At 52.5% G+C, this 20347-nt stretch overlaps 1 protein-coding gene and 1 long non-coding RNA gene across 11 annotated transcripts in view; one reads left to right on the forward strand and one right to left on the reverse strand.

Annotated features, from left to right (window-relative positions):
* LOC107318414 (schwannomin-interacting protein 1) overlaps window positions 1-20347 on the reverse strand; it is a 102494-nt gene that overhangs the window by 19731 nt on the left and 62416 nt on the right. For 5 of the 10 annotated variants that reach the window (XR_004308424.2, XR_014933427.1, XR_014933428.1 and 2 more), the window contains exon 5: window positions 4861-5376. Coding sequence is in view for 4 of the 10 variants with exons in the window: in XM_085513381.1 (XP_085369507.1) it covers window positions 4861-5376 (516 nt within the window). In the remaining 6 variants the exon portion in view is untranslated. Of the gene's footprint in view, window positions 1-4860; window positions 5377-5495; window positions 5532-14757; window positions 16031-20347 lie in introns of those variants that run through there. The other 5 variants (XR_014933430.1, XR_014933429.1, XR_014933431.1 and 2 more) reach the window with 5 other exon arrangements.
* On the forward strand, window positions 8018-15272 carry LOC107318415 (uncharacterized). The gene is made up of 3 exons (XR_014933432.1): window positions 8018-12541; window positions 12786-12962; window positions 13040-15272. It is a non-coding gene; the product is annotated as an uncharacterized LOC107318415 (long non-coding RNA).

Raw genomic sequence — 20347 nt, forward strand, 5'->3', positions numbered from 1 at the left:
GACAGGTTGAAAGAAATGGCTTTAGTGCAATTTTCTCATTTAAAGGCGATCCATAGATCACTGAGCAGGAAGCTGAAATTGGTGGTATAAATAAGATCTACTGCTGCTGTGACGCAAATGACTCCATAGGCGCGATGGGGAAAGACAAAGTGGGTGAAAGTGATACAAGTACTTGAAAAAGCTGGAAACCCTTGATGACAACAGCTATTATGGAGCACTTCTGCCTCAGGGAACAGCTCAGCTCAGGTAGTACTGGAGCTCACTGCCATCAGAGCCATTAATGCTTTGCCCACAGAAGTGGGATGGACTTGGCAAAACATGGCACAACACAGGGAAGCTCCTCCACTTCCCATCTATCCTTAAGGTGACAGGGTAAATCTCAAGCATCCTTCACAGGGTGTAAGGTCCCCACACAACCACTGTGTTCGTCTGGGGCTCCTGCAGGATGGATGCTGGATCTCAAAGACAAGGCAGAGGCATCTCCATGGTTCAGGCTTCAGTCCTGAACTCACTGCTTAATATACTTGATTCCCTCCACTCCATGCCCACAAGAGGCTGAGGGGCTGGGGCTCAGCACTCGTTCCCAAAAGGCTCTGCCATCAGCAATGGCAGCCGGCCCTCAGCTCACCCAGATGCTCCTCTGCAGATTCCAAATGGGTTTTGTGTGACACTGAATAAATACTTGACTCTTCTTATGCTTTTTAACACACTCTGCCTACAATTTCTCTCTTCACACACACCATCCCTGAGTGTTGCTGCAGTAACTATGGTCCTTCAGCAGTGAAATTAACATGTGTGGCACAGCACAGGTCAATTCTGAGAACTGGAGAACTCTTACTCTCTCTTAGCACACACAGTATGCAAGAAAATGATATCACAGAATTACTGAATCATTAAGGCTGGAAAAGACCTCTAGGCTCACCAAGCACAACCCCAGCCCACCCCACTGTGCCCACACCCCCAGGGACGGTGACCCCACCACCCCCAGGGCAGCTGTGCCGCTGCATCACTGCTCTTTTGGAGAACAAACATTTCCTAATATCCAACCTGGAAGTTTGTTGCTTCCTGCACTTTATCCAGCACTCCCACAGCCCCGCTTTCTCAGTCTGAGGTGAGGATTTCTGCACACCATAAGGAACAGCCACTTACCACGCGGCCGGGCAACTTGCTGGTGTCCATAACAGAGCGCTTCCCATCACATCAACACTCAGATAAAGGAGAATCGTTCATCAAAAAGGCACCTGCACACTGTCACCCCCCGTATTTAGCACTTTCATTAATGACAGGCTTTGCTGCACCAACAGAAGCAGCTTGTAGAGTTTTCACTTAAGATCATTAATTACAATCATTTCACCTGGACCCAGTTTCAGCCCCAGCAAACACACATCTCCCCAGTTGGTGTAATTACCGACACTCTTCCCAAGCCCATCAGTGCACCTATAGCTGTTTTCTGAGCTGACTGACAGGGCACACTTTGGCAGAACCATTAACACCCTGCCAACCTCATCTGACCTTTGAGCTGGGTGGAAAGCGGCCGAAGTACGTGGCAGTCACCATGTTGTGTTGTGTCACCAGGTGTGTCGGAGATACCACGCGTGGAAGGTCAGCCCCTGTTCAACACAGTGACAGGATTTCCTAAGGCTGAAGGGTTTGTGCTCCTCATCAACACAAACAAGCTGACCCTGGAGTGCCCTTCCCAGCCAAACAGCCCCATTCCCTTCTTTGGGTGCAGAAGGAATTTAATTAGAGAATCATATGCTGGTAGGGTTGGAAGGGACCTTAAAGATCACTGAACCATGGGATGGCTGGGTTGGAAGGGACCCTAAAGATAACAGAACCATAGGATGGCTGGGTTGGAAGGGACCTTAAAGATCACTGAACCATGGGATGGTTGGGTTGGAAGGTCCTTAAAGCCCACTCCAGTCCCATCCTCTGCCACAGGCTGGCTGCCCCCCACTACATAAGGCTGCCCCATCCAGCCCAGCCCTGAGCACCCCTAATGATGGGGCACCCACAGCTCTGGGCAGCAGTGCCAGGGTCTCATCTTCCTAACGTTCAACCTAAATCTCTCATCTCATCTCAGAGTTTAAAGCCACTCTTTCTTGTCCTGTCACTATCAGACCATGTGAAAAGTCTCTCTGCCTCCTGTTTATCATCTCCCTTTAGGTGCTGGAGGGCTGCAGTGAGGTCACCCCACAGCCTTCTCTTCCCCAGGCTGAGCAAGCCCAGCTCCCTCAGCTTTTCCTCCTAGGAGAGGTGCTCCAGCTGATAAGCAGGAGAGCCCAGGCACCCTGCTGTCAGGTGTGTGAGGAGGTCTGGCAGGGCTCCTACATCACAGGAATGACAGAAATGCAATTCCCCTGGAGCCACAAGTTTGATTTTGAAAATGAGTGTGTCAGAAGTGAAGGTTCAGACAGCTCTTGTCTGGGGAAACGCCTGCTGGGACAAGGAACCCAGTGCTGTAAGAAGGCTCCATCAAGCATATATGACTTATTTTAAGTGAGAACAACTTCACTGTCCATCTCACCAAGCAAACATTTGCTCCCTAAATGCTGGAGGCAGAGCACACCAGCAGGTAGGAGCTCTGCACCGCACTCCCACTGAGCAGACACAGGGCCAGACCCTGCCAGGACAGACACTAAATCGTTCCAGGATTTAATCTTGGACCACAGTCTGTACTTTGAATCCACCCGGGCATCCAGCCATGGTGAACCACAGCTGGGAGCAGAGCAGAGCCCCGTGCCCATCTCCTCTAAATCAAGACAGCCTCCAGAGCCAAATGATTCAGAAGGAAACAAATGCAATTCCCCAACACAACTATGTTCAGCACAATGCAGGCCCCATAAGCCGGAGGTGAGGCACAGGCCTGGGCAGGCAGTGCTGATGCACAACGTGTCATTGTCCTGCCAAAGGGACCACAGACCTGGAGGCTGCAGAAAAAGCTGCTATCATTGCTGCCTGCAATGAGCCCGTTCCATAGGGCACAGTCCATTCAGCAGCGCCATCCATCCTCTGACTGCCACAGGCTCTGAAGTGGCAAGTTGCTTGGCCAAGCCATTTCCCTGCCCCACAAGTTCAACTGGCTATGTAATTTGCAGATGTTATTCTTTGGAAAATATGGGCTATTGATTGTAATCACTATCCTCAGAGATGCAATGGAAGGAGCATTAAAACCACTGATGCTGATTATGATTTTATTAGAACCAACAATGAAACGGTGAGCAGCAAAGTCCTGCTTCCTGCACGGCTCCCAAGCACCATAAATCACAGCACAGCACATCTGTTGTGCTCCTGGTACAGCTGTGGGCTGGGGGCTGGGCTGGGGAACACCACTGGGAACAGAGATGGGATTGCTACTCCAGGAATGGATGGATGTTCCTTTAAAGACTCATTCTTTGAAATGGCAAAGAGCCTCAGGAAGGAGCCGGGGCCAGGATGGGCAGAGCCTCCACCCGCAGCAGTGCTGGGTTATGGTGTGGTGACTCAGGTCACAGCTGGCTCCCGGAGCACAATGACACCAACTCACTACAACTACCCACAGCAGAAAGAATTCCCTATTGCTCCAACTTCACACGAGTTGCTCACGATTTTGTCCTTAATGTCTACACTGGATTCCTGTTCACATGGACCAGCCGAAGAAACGCTCCCATTCAAAACAACAGCTGCCCATTAACGAGATCATCTTACACTGCACCAACCAAGGCCTCCTCATACTGAAATCCCTCCTTTCTCAAACATGTTTTTCGCCATTGGAGAAAACCAGCCCCTCTCCTCCCTGCCTGCTTTCACTTCACCATATTCACCTTTGCAAACATTCGGGTTTCCAGCAGGGCAAGAAGATGCTGTTACAAACAGCACAATGCTGAACTGCAGGAAAATATCTCAGTAAGGAATGGTTTGGGTTGGAAGGCACTTCAAAGATCAGCTATCTCCAACCCCTGCCACGGGCTGCTGCCAACCACTACATCAGACACGGGATCAGGTTGCCCAGAAACCTCACCATTCTACCACCAGACCACACATCCCTCCCAACCTTAGAGCCTGCAGACTCCGTGCAGACAGAGAAACACATGTGGGCACAATTCCTCAGGTGAGCCCTCCCCTTGCTAAGCACATCACCGCAGGCAATGAGTTTCCAGCAGTGCTGCTGCTTCCGGCAGCTCAGGGCAGCAGGAGTTCATCAGATAGCACAGAAAGCTCCAAGCCACAAAAACGAGCTTTCTTTCTTCTTTCCTTTCTTTTTTAAAGCCGACTTTCGGCACAAACAGCAGCAATTAGGGACATTACCTGTCCCCAAGCTCTGAGGTTCCCCAGCTCAGGGCACAGTGCCCCGCACTGCCGCTCTCACACTCATCTACGAGCCTATTCATCGCGCCCAGGACCCACCCACATTTTTCAGCAATTAGTTGTAATTCGAGGATTTCGGGGAAAATCCCCAACCTCTCCGAGCCAGATGACTTCACAGGATGTGAATGGGGGCACTGGAACGCCTTAACAAACCCCGAACCAGGCGGGGAAGCTGCGGGGTGTGGGCGAGACGCACCGCGGGCTCCTGCGCTGTGTCCACGAGGTTCCCTCGAATTCATCCCCGATGGAAAAGTCCCACGGAGCGCTCGGCCACTCGAGTCATGCGCGAATTCTACCCGACTTTGGTCTGCGGATGACGCGACCGTGGAAACAATTCGCGGCGTTTCCCCGTGTAATCACGCTTCTCGGGCTTTGCGGTTCAGCCGGATCCCCGCCGGCGCCCGGCTCGGCCATCGGGAAGGCAGCCCGGCATCACCCCGTACCCAGCGCACAACCCCGGGGATGCTCCGCGAAGTTGCGCTCCCCCCGCCCCGACCCCCGGCCCCCACTCACCGAGGCGGGGTTTGTCCTCTGCCCACGCTCCTTCTCCCGGCACTGCAGCCCCGCCAGGTGCCTCTCCAGGGCCGCCCAGTCCATGGCGGGCGGCTGCGGTTCCCGGGGGGGCTGCGCCGTTCCCCCGCCCCGCCGCGCCCGCCGCCCGCCCGGCCCCGGCGCCCCCCCGCCGCTCCGCCGCTGCTGCTGCTGCTTCGGGGGCAGCGGGCGGTGGTGCGGCCGCGGGCGGGGAGCGGCGGAGCGCTGCGGGGAGCGGCGGAGGGAGGGAGCGGCGCGGAGGGCATCGGCGGGGCCCGGGCAGCGGGGAGGCAGGTAGGCGGCTTCGTCGTCCTCGTCGTCGTCGTCCTCCTCCTCTTCTTCCTCCGAATCGTCGTCCAGCGCCGCCAGGTCTAAGCTGCTGGGGGACGGCGAGGACTTGCAGTCGGAGCACGGAGTCACTTTGCTGGAGTTGGACTCCGAGCTGGAGCGGCTGCTGCCGGCGTCGCTGCCTAAATCCATGCCATCCTCCCGGGAATCCTGGCGGGGGGAGGAGGAGGAAGGAGGGGGTGCGAAGAGAAAGGTTCCGCGTTAGAAATTACGAATGCATGTACATAGATGTCTATCTATCCCCATCTGAGCCCGCGGGTACCGCGCACCTCCCGCCCCGGAGGCTCCGCCGCTCAGAAGCGCCTCCGGCGGCGGTCGGGGAGGAGAGGAGGGGGCGGAGGGGGCGGCCGCCGGCGGGGCCCGGCCCCGGGTCGGTAACGGGGAGGGGAGAGCTTTGCCCGCGCTTCCCAGTTCTTTTTTGGCCGTTGAACTGAGTCTTAAGAAGAGAATTGTGCCTGGGATGTTCTGTCTGGTTAAAGGCGAGCCCGACGCACCAGCAATTACGCTAATGAGATGCTTTCTGCTGTGCTGGAATCGCGAACTAAAGCAGCACCCGGCCGGCCTCGCAGGAACGCTAAACATGGACCTTCAGGCACAGCGGGATGGATAACAGGAGACCAAACTTCTGCCGCTACCTTCTACGTGATCACAGAATCACAGAACCATTCAGGTTGGCAAAGACCCCTCAGATCACCAGCCCCTCCGTGCCACAACCCCACAGTTCTGAGCACCCGCAGGGACAGTGACCCCACCGCCCCCTGGGCAGCTGTGCCACCGCAGCACCACTCTCTGGGAGAAGAAATCTTTCCTATTACTCATCCTGACCCTCCCTGGTGCCACCCTGGCTCCCAGCCACAGCTCTCTGTGGGCACAATGGTAAAGCTGGTTTGGCCAAGGCAGCAAAAATAGGTGCTGGTTCCACAGCTGTGCAGGGGTTACACCTGGCATTATGCCTTTGTTGGACGTGGTTTGGTGGGGAGAGATTGATGGCAGGAGGGCTGTTGGACTGAATGATCCTGGAGGTCTTTTCCAACCTTGGTGTTTCTATGCCCTATTTTGGGTACATACGTCTTTGTCTGAGCATATCTGAGTGCTGCGAGGCGGGGAGCAGCCTGCTGGGTTCCAGCCTGACAGTGGCAGCCTGCAGCAGCTTTATTTATAGGATCTCACAGCACACGGGATTGACTGGAAGATTTCTTTTCTGCCATAAGAGTGACCCCATACAACACTCAGAGGGTGGTGATGCACTGGAACAGGTTGCCCAAGGAGGCTGTGGATGCCCCATCCCTGCAGGCATTCAAGGCCAGGCTGGATGTGGCTCTGGGCAGCCTGGGCTGCTGGTTGGTGACCCTGCACACAGCAGGGGTTGGAACTGGATGAGCATTCTGTGATTCTATGACACCTGCAGAAAGCAGAGCTGAGTAAGGAGAGCACAGAGGTGGAAGGCCAGCAGTCCTCAGCCCACCTCCAGGCCTCAGAAGGGCAGAAAGGTTCCTCACTGGGCTGCAGAGCAAACTGTGTTTGTTATCTGTCTAAGATTCTTTTTAACTTTCTATTTTCTTTCTTTGCAGACAGTTGCAGTTGGTTTACCCTTGCAGCGTCAGCCCCCTACATTTCTAATTATACACGGAGACCATATTTCCACTTGACCCTTTGCAAGAAGAAACCACTTATTGTTATTCAAAACACATATGTCATTTCTTCCCTTTTACAAGCCTACATCAAATGGGCTGTTCTTGCAAAGCGATGAACAACTTGAGCTTCATATGAATTTTAAAGGGGGGAGAGTGTGAGCACAAGTCCTTGTAGATGAAAGAGCGGCTTTACCATTATTTTATTCACTGCAAAGGAGCTTTTAATGCAAACAAAGCAAGCTGAGTTAGAAACAGCAGTCTCTCAAGGAAACAGAATTCTTGCAACTTTCATTGCACAAGTGCAGGGCCACACTGAAAGCCAGCTTGCTTATTACCTCAAGCCATCAAACCTACTTTGTGTTACCAATTAGGAACTACTAACCCCATATTAAAGACAGCTCAGGTGCTTTCTCTTTCTTATGATAAACCACAGAGCTTTTAGGTAGGAGGAGGAGGAGGACAGGGAAGCCCAGCAGCCCCAGTCGGCCCCTCCTGCTCTCCCCATCCCGATCCATCATTGGGAACATCACCCACAGCTCCACTCCCAGGCACCAATGAGCCCCACAGGGACACACAGCAGGGCAGAACGCAACCACATGTTTTTGGATTGGCATTTTTTGGAAAACTTTGGGTTTCTCCCACTTTTGGAGGCCTATGTACATAGAACTTTGCTGCCAAATGCATGGACTCAGCCTCCCCAGCACCTGCCTGCTGCATCCTGGAGCCTACTGGGAATGCACCACTGGTCCAAGGAAACAAAGAGCCTTTACCTGACAAAACAGAGGCTTCCAGGAGCCCTTTCCAATGAAGCTGCTGAGTCCCAGGCTGAGCTGACTGCTGCTATTATGAAGCTGGGGCTTTGCTGGGGAAATGGTGCTAATCTGCCCCGTGAGGCAGCAGCAATGCACGTTTCCTCTGAACAATAGCACGTTTGGATTTCCTTTAAGTAATAATAAAAAAAAGCCACTAAAGAGGAGCCTCGCTTCCTCTTCCCTGCAGGAGCATCCTGCCACTGCTGCAGGATGTCACAGAATGATGGAATCATGGAATGGCCTGGAAAAGGCCCACAGTGCTCATCCAGTTCCAACCCTGTACTATGTGCAGGGTCACCAACCAGCAGCCCAGGCTGCCCAGAGCCACATCCAGCCTGGCCTTGAATGCCTGCAGGGATGGGGCATCCACATGTCATGGCTGCACAGTGGCTGTCACCCACCAGGGACCCCATCCTGCACAGCCCACCAGCTGGGTTCCCCATCTCACAGCCAGAAGTCAGTTTGTGTCCCACACGACCCCTGGCCCCAGATTTCATTCAGGAGCCCTTTTGTCCATTGCCCTCCTGACTCCCAAGTTCTCTGCCACGTATTGCCCAGCAGGGCAGGGGCAGCACTGTGCCATCCCCACAGCTTTGCATTTCTAAGGGAAAATCACTGCCTTTTTGAGGAGCTTTTTGACAGTGATTCTTTGCTGAGAGGCGCACGCAGATACCATGGTGACAGACACCTTCCCCTATCACGAAAGCAAACAGGAACTCAGGAATTTGTGTTTTAAGGCCAAACTATATATAGGAGCAACGCACACTCCACATCTTGTCGCTGTTTCCTATTAGTGCTGTTTGATGCTTGATGAATCCCCCGCAGCCCGGCCAGCACAGGAGGCACTGCTTGGCCTTTTGGGGCTGCGTTGGGGAGACTTAGCAAACTCCATTCGCACTGGCAGGCTTCAGTATTTAAATTTAGCACATTAATCCTTTGCTTAATTTAGAGCAGGGACTTGGGGGGGGGGGGGGTTGGGGTGTGAAGGAAGAGGAGGAAATCACGCCCTGCACACTGCAGTCCCACTGTAGCTCTGCTGCAGGCAGAGGAGAGGCAGAGGGCTTCTCCTGCTTTGGACTCCTTTTTAAGCATCTCACGCCAAACTTGGTGACAAATTCCCATTCTCCCATCTGGGCAGTATTCATAGAATGGCTCAGACTGGAGGGGATCATAAAGATGATGGAACTCCAAGCCCCTGCTCTGGGCAGATAATGGAAGGGAAGGGAGGAAAAAACACCTCTGCTTTGAGAAGCACCCACCGCACTTCCCCACTCCTGGTGGATTACGGAGGAAACAAGGAAGGAACAAATCCCCTTCAATTGAAGGTGTTTCCTGCCCATTTCAATAGGGCAGAATGGCAACCTGCTGGAACCTCCTGGGAGCTGCCTTTCTGGAGGCCAAACTAGCAGTCAGAATGGCTGATTTTATTCCCAGACAGTGGGAAATGTGCTGAGACACACAGCAGAGGTTTTATCACTGCTTTGGCAAACTGGGGATTACCACCCAAGTACAGTTAAAGTGAAATTACACTGAAATAAGTAGAAAGCAAACACCGCCTATTCGCTTTAACAAAGGTGCATTAAAGGCAATTACCAGAAACCACTCTTCAAGGAGTAAATGGGCTGCAATGAAGCTGTCAGCAGCCCAGCAGTGGGGGATGTGCTCCTCCTTCCCCCCCTACCCCCCCAGGGAGATGCTGGGTACCACAGGGAACCAATACTCCCTCCTCCTCTACAATGAAGGCAGAGATGTGCCACTGTCACACACTTCCCAGCAAGGACACATCGCTGGGGTTGGATGAAACCAGTGGGGCTGTGAGTTCCCATTCCCCTGTTTTCTCTCCTGGCTCCAGAGGGCCAGCAAACACATTGGGTAAACACAGTGCGAGGTCAGCAGGGATCCCCTTATCTCTGCACAGGCCTCTGGAATTCAGTGTAATCTCCAAGGCCACGTGGAAAAAAAAAAAAGAAAAAGCCATTTATAAACTGGTTTCACAGGCACATTTGGTAAGGAATGTGAGCAAGGAAATAGCTGAAATAGTTCACATGCACGACGCCAGCGCAGCACCACCGCATCTTCATGTTTTTGTAGTCACTCTAAACCTATTACCCAAGGAATTCCTGCATGCACAGAGGAGGTAACATAGAGCCAAAGAACAGTTCTGTAATGAAAACCCTCCTGCCCCACTTCTCTGAGTGCATGGGGGAGCAGAGGGTGGGAGGATGGGAGGAACCAGCCCTGTAATTACATGTCAGTGAGCTGAAGCTGCTGCCTCCACTGCCCTGTGGGTGCTGTGCAGGGCACAGAATCACAGCCCCACAGAAGCATTAAGGTTGGGAAAGACCTCCCAGATCCCCAACCCCAGCCCACCAACCACGTCCCCAAGTGCCACATCTCCATGGTTCTGAACACCTCCAGGGACGGTGACCCCACCACTCCCTGGGCAACTGTGCCACTGCCTTTTGGAGAAGGAATGCTTCTCAGTATCCAAACTGAGTGTTCCCTGAGCCTCCTCTTCCTCAGCCTCTCCCCATAGCATTGTGCTCCAGACCCCTCACAGCTCAGTCACCCTTCTCCAGACACACTCCAAAACCTCAGTTATCTTTCCAGTAGTGGGAAGGCACAGCACTGAGTACACATCATTGGGAGCTGAAGGCACCAAGGAAAACAGAGAGAGCAGTGCCCTGGTGCATCCCTGCAGCCCAAGATCAAGTAGACGACATCTGGGGTACAAACCAACACTCAGCAATTTCTTCGGAGGAGTCTTTCTGGCCAGGGATGGTCCTGCAGGTGCCTTCCAACGCACGGCTCCAGTTGCACCACTCTGCCCAAGCACCATCAAATCCACCACCGCCGCTGCTTCCCACCTCCCAACCAAGGGCAATTATCTCCTGCTATTCCTTTGCCTCTGCATCTTTACGATCTGCTCAGCATTGAGATGCAGTTCAGGTTCACAGGAGTACAGGCTGCTGCTTTGCTTTTCCCTAATGATTTATGATGTGCTTAACGCAGCCGTTTGCAGGAACGTGCCATGGAGCAGCAGCAGGGCTGTGCCCAAAGCCCCCAAACTGCTCTCCCAAACCTACAGGGCAGATGCTCAATGGCAGATACCAGCCCCAAGCCTCCCTGGGGGCTGCAGGGGCTGAGCTCTGTGTGCCACCACCCAAGGCTGCTCACCCTGCTGTGGTCCTTGGGACGTGCCCCAGAGCCAAGGGCTGCCCACGTGCCGTGTTAGAATCTCTTCAGCCCTTGCTGAAAAGTTCCTAATCTGTATCCAAGTCAGAAATGTAACTTCACCAAAAAAAAACCACACAACACCAAAAAGACCAACAACAACCAAGCCCCAAAACCAACCAAAAAATCCCCAGCACAACTGCACACAAACCCAAGGAAAACAGAATACATAACTACAGCACTTGTCGCTGTGAGGAAACAAAACCTCTTCCCTGATGATGAATTATACTTTGCTCGCAACAGATGCAGCTCTTTATATTTGTTTTCTGCATAAATCTACATATTAGCCTGAAAGCAACTGTATGTGCTTTGTCTTGCTTTGGTTACATCAGTCACTGCTCATTTTAGCTGATTGCCTTGCAGTGCTGGGATGGGTGCTCTGAACAGAGCTTAGTTCCTACAAACAGGCCTGTTATGGAGTTTTTCCAGCACCAACAGAGCCTGGTGCTTCTGCAGGGGCCGTGCCATGGCACCCTGTGCCATGCCATCCCATAGAAGCCCATGCCATGCCCAACATGGCTTGAGCTGCCTCCCCATCACACAGGTACGGGAGCTGCCAAGGTCTGCTCCTGCAGTGGCACTTACCGCCCATTTACAATTGATTGCTGTAGTTTAATGAGTTGTATTACTTGGAAATGCCTGCTACATCCCAGCCCTGCTGTGGCTGGTGAAGGAGAAACATGGAGTGACTGTGCCCATTGCAGCCCCAATGTCCTTGGACAGAGATGCAGGCAGCAGGGGTACACTGCAGCCACCCCAAGAAAGGGAAACTCAAGGGGATCCAATGCAATTATGTTATTAAGTGGTGAGTGCAGTATTTCAGCTTTCCATAATCTCATTTAATGCTATCGGTGTCGAGTTAAATTATTTGTAATTGTTTTTACCAAACGCATCTGATGAATTTATGCTTTTCTCTGTAGGCTCGTAAATTTATTTTCCTCTCCTTAAGGAGTGTTATTTAATATCCGTGTGCTGGAAATCAAAGTGACAGAGCAAGTCAACAATTACTGCAGCGCTTCGTTAATGGGAACAGGTCTGTCCTACACCCTCACCCTGGCCCCGTGTGTGATGGAAGCAGCTCAGGGGTTGGGGTGGCCACACTGGGCTCCTGCTGGGCAGATCCCTGCCCGTGGCCAAGAGGATGCAGAAAAATGTCTTCTTAATTAATTGAGAATTTGAAAGATCTGCAGCCGACAGCTCCGATGTGAGCTGAGCAGTGGGTCAAATGTATGCTGAACTCAGTGCTGGGGAAGGATGGCAAAAAATAGAAAGCAAATTGCCATGACCTATTCCTGTAATGAAAAGGTCTATTTCTAATCCGTGCGCTATTTAAGCAGAGGTATTTCCAGCTAATCTCCAACCATAACCCACTTAGGCAGAGCTGTGTGCACGAAGCAGAGGCTGCACCCTCAGCACAGTGCAGCAGGACAGACTGACATTGCTGCGTTGTGATGGGGAACAGCGAGCTGCTGCTGGGCACAGAGCAATCCCAGGCCTCTGGGCTGCCCCAGTGCGTGGGGGGAGCTGACCCTGCTGGGATGGGATCCTCCAGCCTGGGCTGCTTGGATGAGAGCTCCAAGTCTCAATCTCTGCTGCTGCCATCTGGATCACACTGTACCCAATGCAAGACAAGAGGTAATGGCCTCATGTAGCACCAGGAGAGGTTCAGGTGGGATATTAGGATGAATTTCTTTCCCAAAAGAGGGGTAATGCAGTGGCACAGCTGCTCAGGGAGTGCTGGGGTCACTGTGTGCCTGGAGGTGTTCACAGCCATGGGGATGTGGCACTGAGGGATGTGGGCAGTGAGCATCGTGGTGTTGGGATGGGGATCCCAAAGGTCTTTTCCAACCTTAATGGTTCTGTGATTCTGCTCCTGCAGGTGCTCCAAGACAACATCTGAACACACCAGCTGTGCCTACAAAATGCCTTACAGATCAGGGTGCCCAGCACAGGAGCTCCACGACAGAAGAAGCAATAGATTGAGCTCAGCTCCCAAGAGCTCCTGCTATTTGTTTTGCACAAGTCCTGCAAGGCACAAACTTCAGCTATCCTGAAGGTGCGAGGTAGGCGGGCTGGGTATTTTTGAACATGCTGCAAGAAAGCCTGATGTCAACATTTGCATTCATCCTGCAGTGCTACTAAGCCTGATCCTGTATCACAGCAAAAAACCTGAAGCTGACTTCCATGACCCACCCAGACTAGATACAAGGGGGAAGGCACCAAAGGAGCAGAAGGCGAGGAGGGGGCAGGAGGGGACGGGCTGCTGTGCTCTGCCCTGCTGCTGACCCAGGGGGTTCCCACTGACACTGGAACCAGTGGCACAGAAAGCCAATAATCCTCTTACCGGCCTGGCACTGCCCGTGCTGTGCTCCAATTAGTGGTGGTGGCGGCTCAGCCTTGCTGGGGCTGTTATTAATTACAGGAGGAAGAGGGATGGAGGAGATTTAGAGCACATCTGCTGAGGGAAAGGAGGGCAGAGGGGAAAACGCTTTGCGGGTTTGTGCTGTTCCACTCTCACTCTGCTCTCATTCTGCCCCCAGAACGGAGCCCCTCCCCCATTCAGTATATAAGATGCTACACAAAATACACCCCAAGTGCCGCTGCTGCTCCTTTTGTCGCTGTTCCATTTCAGTATTCCCAAATGATTTTCACCCTGGGGAAAAACCTGAATCCCCCACTCCAAGCAGGCACAGTGGGAGCAGCCATCCTCCCTCAGCAAGAGGGCTGCACGCCTCAGGAAACTCATCCTAAAGCCTCAGCAGACTGCACAGCCCTCCCAGTTAACAGCAAGGAGCCCTAAGTCACGAGAACATAAGTAAGGCATGAGGCGTCAGCTGGGTGGCACAGGGAACAGCTTTGGTGAGCACAAATCTCCGCTTCCCACCACACTGCCAGATAAAATTGGGCATGTCTCTAAAAGGACATGGTGCTTAAAAATAGGCTGCTTTGTCCCAAAGGCTTTTACAGAGAGCTCAAGGCGGTTAGATGTATCACACTCCATGGGAGAAGATGCAGTTTGGGGTACCATCCACCCAGCACCCCAGAGCTGGAGTGGGATCCCCTTCTGTCAGGCAGCACTCATTGCCCTAACCCTTACCATGAAGCCTCTGTTCTGCCACCCCTCTCCCTGCTCCCACTGATGTACCATGCATGCATGACACAGCACAGTTTTGCAAGACACGGTGCATGCCACACTTATCTCTGCACTGCTTCAGGGCTACGGGTCGCAGCCACACAGCCCAGCACCTGCCATCACAGCAATACAGTATCTGCTCCTCCTCACACATGGGGACTGCAGGCAAAAAGCAGAGCCTACTGCAATGAGACCTCTCTCTCTGTGAGGCAGTCAGAAGCCCAAAGGCTCTCCCTTGCACTCACGAATGACCGCCACTTTAGAGTCATCCTGGATTGTTTTGCGCAATCTCCGCTGCCAGACACACGGGTCAAGTCCAAGTCATACTTATCAAGAAACAAAATGAGGTTCAAAATATTGTCTGAGGGTGCAGCAGGGTCTCTGTGGAGGCTCCTGTGGCTTTGCCTGAAATACACCCAACGTCACTGCAGGATGTACCCGCAGACCTTGCAGGCTGCTGAATCACATCTGCTACAAAAAGCCCCAGCTCCTGAGCCTGGCTCCAGCCCTGCACGCTGCTGAAGGCACAGGGGCTGTGCTGAGCTCTGAGCTGGGTCAGGACTGGGACCTGGGGAGCTGAGCACTGTGCAGGGTCTTCACACCAGGCAGGGATTTTCTACCTGCACCCTCAGGCATTCACACCATTCGCGTGATCTGCCTCCCAAGCCACATTTCTGCACAGAAAGGGAACGAGCCGCTCAAAGCATCGGATGCGCACCGTACTCACGTTCATCTTCCAGAGCTGCCCTCCTCTTTCAAGCCATTTTGTGAGAAAGCCCAGTCGCTCACCGCCGCCTACGGCATCTCTGCCTGCGTGCCCTGCAAGGACCCGGGCTCCAGAGCAGCCCTTAATCCATCCAGCACCAAAGGTCCGGGCTCAGCCCTGCAGCTGAGGGATGCCCGGTGCCACCAACACGCTCTCCTCTGCTCCAGCCCGCGATGGACGGAGGTCCCCAGGCAGTGCTGAGCTCTCCAAAGCCGTCCCTTTTACGTTCTCCGACCTTGCGAGGAAAATCCTGTCTCGTTTGAATTATTCATCATACTTTCTGTTCTGCCAGCTCCGGCATACGTTCTGAATCATTAATATGGCACGACTTTTTATCTCTTTCTTTCTTTTTTTTTTTTTGTACTTTTATCTTCTCTCCGACACGACTCCCTTCTTTAAAAATAACACAATCACCGGTGTGTTAATTAGCATTCAGCTGATTTACCAAATAAAAAGCCGTCTCCGTCCTGATGCACATCCTTCCTTGTGGGAAATACCACTTTAACTGGGCTAGCGCTGGCTGGTTCTATCTAAAGCACTGCAAAACATGTTTGGATTTCACTTTTTGGCAGCATTTCCTGAGCCTGCAAGCCGGTCTGGTGATGGAAAGCGGGGTAGGCTTCCAGGATATTAAAAGAAGAACAAGGTAACGGCGCTGGGAGTTCTGTCAAACAGCTTGTTCTCCTCTTGAAGCAGAGATGATGGCAAACCACTCCAAGCCACCAGCAGCAGGGCTGGCTTGGCTCAGTGCTGCGCTACCGCAGTGGGGACACAGCTGCTGCCAACACCGGGAGCTGTCCCCAGTCTGTGCCTGGACTCACATCTGTTCTATGGGGCCCACTGTACTTTGGGAAAGCATTGAACCACCCCCTAGATCCTCCCTGCCCTGGCTTGGCTCTCCCTTATTAATGTCAAGTCGGATCCAACAAGCAGCCCTTCCCACAGCTCCTGGCTGGCAGAGCCACATTGCCCACCCTGCTCTCCAAAGAGCTAAATGACATTTCAGCAGCAGGAAGCTCCTGCCAATAACATCACAGCCCAGCCTCGTTGCTTTCACGAGCCCCTACATTATGCTCTATGCTGGAAGTGGCTCCTAGAGGAGCCAGGGCTGGGGCTCAGCCTGGCCCTTGTGCCTGCAATCAGGGCTGGGAGCAGACATAACCCACCGCGTTCCAAACACGTTCCTTTCTGTACAGATTTTACATACAAACCGCACCCGGTTTCATAAATAAATGCAGTGGGAACCTCAACTATTCAGTCCGCTGACCTAAAGTTGGTTCTGAAGTTAATAATTCATTATCGTGAATGAATGGGATGGAGGTTTCTAATTCAGCTCATTTCAGAAGTCGAGAGGAGGAAAAAACACATCACAGAAGTTAACTTGTTCTGGGGAGTCTGAGCATCCCAGGTAACAGCAGCAGGATGAGAGGTGATGGCCTCACCTTGCACCAGGAGAGGGTCAGGCTGGGTATTAGGAAACAGTTCTTCTCCAAAGGGCAGTGATGCAGTGGCACAGCTGCCCAGGAAGTGATGGGGTCACCAATCCTGGAGGTGTTCAGAGCTGTGGGGACTGGCACTGAGGGATGTGGGCAGTGGGCATGGTGAGGTGGGCATATTGGGGTGGGGGATCTCAGAGGTCTTTTCCAGTTGTCATTGTTGGAAACCATTGGTTGGAAGCAGGCTCCAGCAGCATCCAACCCTGTAACTCACAACTCTGGGACAAATATTTCTCAGATTTCAGTGGGATTTCAGAATCCCTGAGGTTGGAAGAGACCCTTATGATCTCAACCCAACCCACCCCGCCATGCCCCCTGCCCACATCCCACATCTAGGCCAGCGTTCCAGGACCAGAGGAAATTCTCAACCCAGGTGGCCAAGAGCTGCTTCCTCACTTCCACCGGGAGACAGAAGAGGGATGCAGGAGGAGCAAGGGCAGTGCATGCATTTTGGGAAACCTGCTTCTCCCACTGCTGACATTCCATCCATTTGGCTGGGAACAGTCAGTGGGGGAGGTAACTAATGAACAGCTCACAACACACCAGAAGTTCAAACCACAAATGCTATGAATCACACAACACTTTGCTGTGTAACCCAAAGTGACAAAGCCTTGCTGAGCTACATGTACGGGCTGTGCTCCTGGGGGGGGATCCTGCTCTGATTGAGCAGCACCAATGACCTACAATGGCTGGTGCTATGGTTCCAGCCCTTCCCTCAATCCCACCTGCGCTCAGCCAAGGCAGGTGCAGAAGTGCTGCTTCTTTTTGCAACAGCAGCAACCCTCGTGCTGCTGGATTTGCATTTGAAGCTGCTATTAACCACCAGCATAATCAAGAGCTTATATGAAACTGGGGAAAGCAGAAGAGAAAGCCAAAGATGAGCAAGCGACCCTGTGAGTGTGCTGGGAAGTGCTGTGCTGGTGGCTGATGCCCACATCCTGGGGGTGAGGAGCCGCCTGCCAGGGACACTGGGGGCTGCTCACACCCACCTGGGTGCCAACATCCATCCCCAGTGATCGCAGCCCCTGCGGGAAACAGAAACCAAATGCAGCCAAGGCCTCACGCCATGGCTCAGGGGCTGACCGCTGGAGCAAATTTTCTTTAATCCAAGGGCTTTGCTAAGTTGACCTGGCACAAACTGATAGCACCGCCAGCTTGCCCTGAAGGGAGCTGCATGCATATTTCATCCCCTCACCTTGAAAAGTGCTGAAATGGCAGCGCTGGCACAGCCCAAAAGAGGCAGAGATCGACCTCGTGCAGCCCCAGCTCCCCATCGCTGTTACCCTCTAACAGATGAGTGGTGTTCCTCAACCCCTCTGCAAACTGCCTTCCTTCAGGCCACAGCCCAAGAGATCACTGTTATTCTTCAAGCATCAAACACTTCGGAAAGCTTTTCACACTTGGGCCCCATAAATCAGAACCTTGACTTTAAACCTCTTATCAGAAATACAGCTGGGTGGGACAGCACTGCTTCCCCCAATGGGGTGGCAGCAGCACTGCTGGGTGCCCCAAGCCCATCGTGGTGTGACAAACAAGGATCGAAATCCTTCTGTGATGTGTTTCTGCACTGCCTGGCCGCCTGCAGGGATGTGCAGGATGAGAACATTCTGTGGGCCAAGAATCAGCACTTCGGTAGAACTTATCATGCTTTGGGGCTGCTCAGAGCCTTGCTGCTGCCTGCACCATGCCTTTAGAGTCACACTTCCTGCTGAAGCAGTAATAAGGCACCATCCACATGGCATGTAACACTGTGCTAGCAAGCTCACCTGCCCGAAAGCAGGGGAAGTGCTGGGAGCATTTGCAGACACCAAATACAAATGTGTGGGGTTAAGCATTTCCAGGCCTGGGGAGCCTTCCCTTACAAAGCCACACTTTATTTCCCCCAGCTACTCTCCAGCTGTTTTCAAAATGTATGTGTCACTTCATTTTCACATATTTGTGTTTCAGAGCCCAAAGCAACATCTCCTTTTGCCAGCTGAAGCGGAGTTTGCATCGAGCCATCAACATCAGCCAGCCAGAATTAACGCCAAGCATTGCCAGCTAATGTTTCCTTCATCAAAAGGGATCCTAGTAATTCTTCAACCTCTGCAACAGCGCTGGGATGTAAGAGCATTAAAGAGCAATTACATGCTACCTGGTATGTAAACTGCTGCAGTTTGAATTTATGAATAAAGTATCCTCCTATCCCTGCAGGCATTCAAGGCCACGCTGGATGTGGCTCTGGGCAGCCTGGTCTGCTGGTTGGCAACCCTGCCACAGCATGGGGGTTGAAACCAGATGGTCATTGTGGCCTATTTCAACCCTGGCCATTCTATGATTGACCCCCTTCTCCCATGGCTGAGGTGTGCAGGTGCTCATCAGGCAGATATTGCAAACACCTGAGCTTCTGTGCTCCGCATCTCTCCCAGCCCACAGCAGGGGTTGCAAGGGTCCCCTGGGTCATGTCCTGCAGATGTGTGGCAGAACTGGCGGGGATGGGAGGGACCTCCTCCAGGCCACAGAATCACAGTTGGAGAAGACCTCTAAGGTTGCAACCATCAACCCATCCCCACCCTGTGAGCTGCACTCCGTTTCTTCCTTAGCAAAGCTTTGAGAAGCGGAAACATTTCTTGTCAGCAGTGGGTGAGGCTGCTCTGAGTACTAAAACCCACTTTCCTGATGGAGCCAAAAGGAAGCTTTGAGAGCTCTGGACACAGATGTTGGGATGTGTTCCTTCAGGCTGGGAAGGTGGGGACCCAGGGGGGTGTCCCCGTGTGCCCTGTGCACCAAAGCGTGCAGAACCTGACAGATGGGCACCTTGCACAGCCTGCTACCTGCGAGCATCCTTGGGGAGAAAAGCACTCTATTAGAACATACTTGCCCTACATTACTGTTTGCCATTGCACTGAAACTTTATGGCATTCCTTCTGGGAAAAGCTATGGGGAAATGTCTTAAAGCGATAAAGAAAAGGTGGGGAAAATGCTGTATGGGGAAGTTTCTACCACTTAGAGTGATTAAGATGCACTCCAATCAAATGAAGGAAAGGAGGAAAAGGAAGGAAGCGAGAGGAGAAGGGAGAAAGCCACAGAATTTGGCTTTCACAGAAATCTAGGCCCATCTGCTGCCAAAAATATACCAATATCCTGACCAGACTCCGGCTGCAAAGTGTCTGCAGTACAGCCAGCAAGTGGGAATCCCCAGCAAGTAAAGGAGGGAGAGCTGTGCTGAGGGGGGCAGCAGGGAAACATGGACTGAGAGGATCTCAAAAACAGAATAGGTGGGGATGGTGATGGCAAAGAAGGTAAACAGTGGGAGAGAAGCCTGAAAATATGAATAAAAACAGAGGCTGTCTGAGGTCTCTCTCCAAAGCCTGTGGTGCTGCTGAGAAAAAAAAAAAAAAAAGTTAAATCTAAAGGCCATTAATTATTAAATGGGAGGATTAAAAATTGAACCAAGTGTTAGATAATTTAAAAAATAAAATAGGGCTGCGCTGCAAAAGGTGCTGAGAGGGATGCAGGGCTCTGAGAAAGCAGGAAGAGACGCTTCGGATCGGTAAATAATTGATGCTGCATTTAATTTATTCATATTTCTTTACTTTGCTAATGTTGCAGTGAGGAAAGCAGGCGCTGAGGGCTGGGACACGGGGAAGGAGGGGAGCTGGGGATGCCAGCCACGCAGCTGCTGCTCCCTTTGCATTTCCTGGGTGCAGGAAACGCATTTCCCTACAGTTTTCAAAGCATGCTTTGATTTCCATCTATGTCAACAAGGTGTCTAAAAATCAGACCCATTAGAAGCCACTGTTAATTACACCGTCCCTTGTGCCTTTGGCTTTGGCCTCGATTTTCACATATGAGGAGGAAGAGCCAATATTGACCATCTATTTCTGATCTTACAGAATCACAGCATGGCCTGGGTTGCAAAGGCCCACAGTGCTCATCCAGCTCCAACCCCCTGCTGTGTGCAGGGTCACCAACCAGCAGCCCAGGCTGCCCAGAGCCACATCCAGCCTGGCCTTGAATGCCTGCAGGGATGGGGCATCCACAGCCTCCTTGGGCAACCTGTTCCA

Source organism: Coturnix japonica, chromosome 12 (assembly GCF_054131305.1).
Source record: "Coturnix japonica strain WE chromosome 12, WE-NBRP24, whole genome shotgun sequence".
Taxonomy (NCBI): domain Eukaryota; kingdom Metazoa; phylum Chordata; class Aves; order Galliformes; family Phasianidae; genus Coturnix; species Coturnix japonica.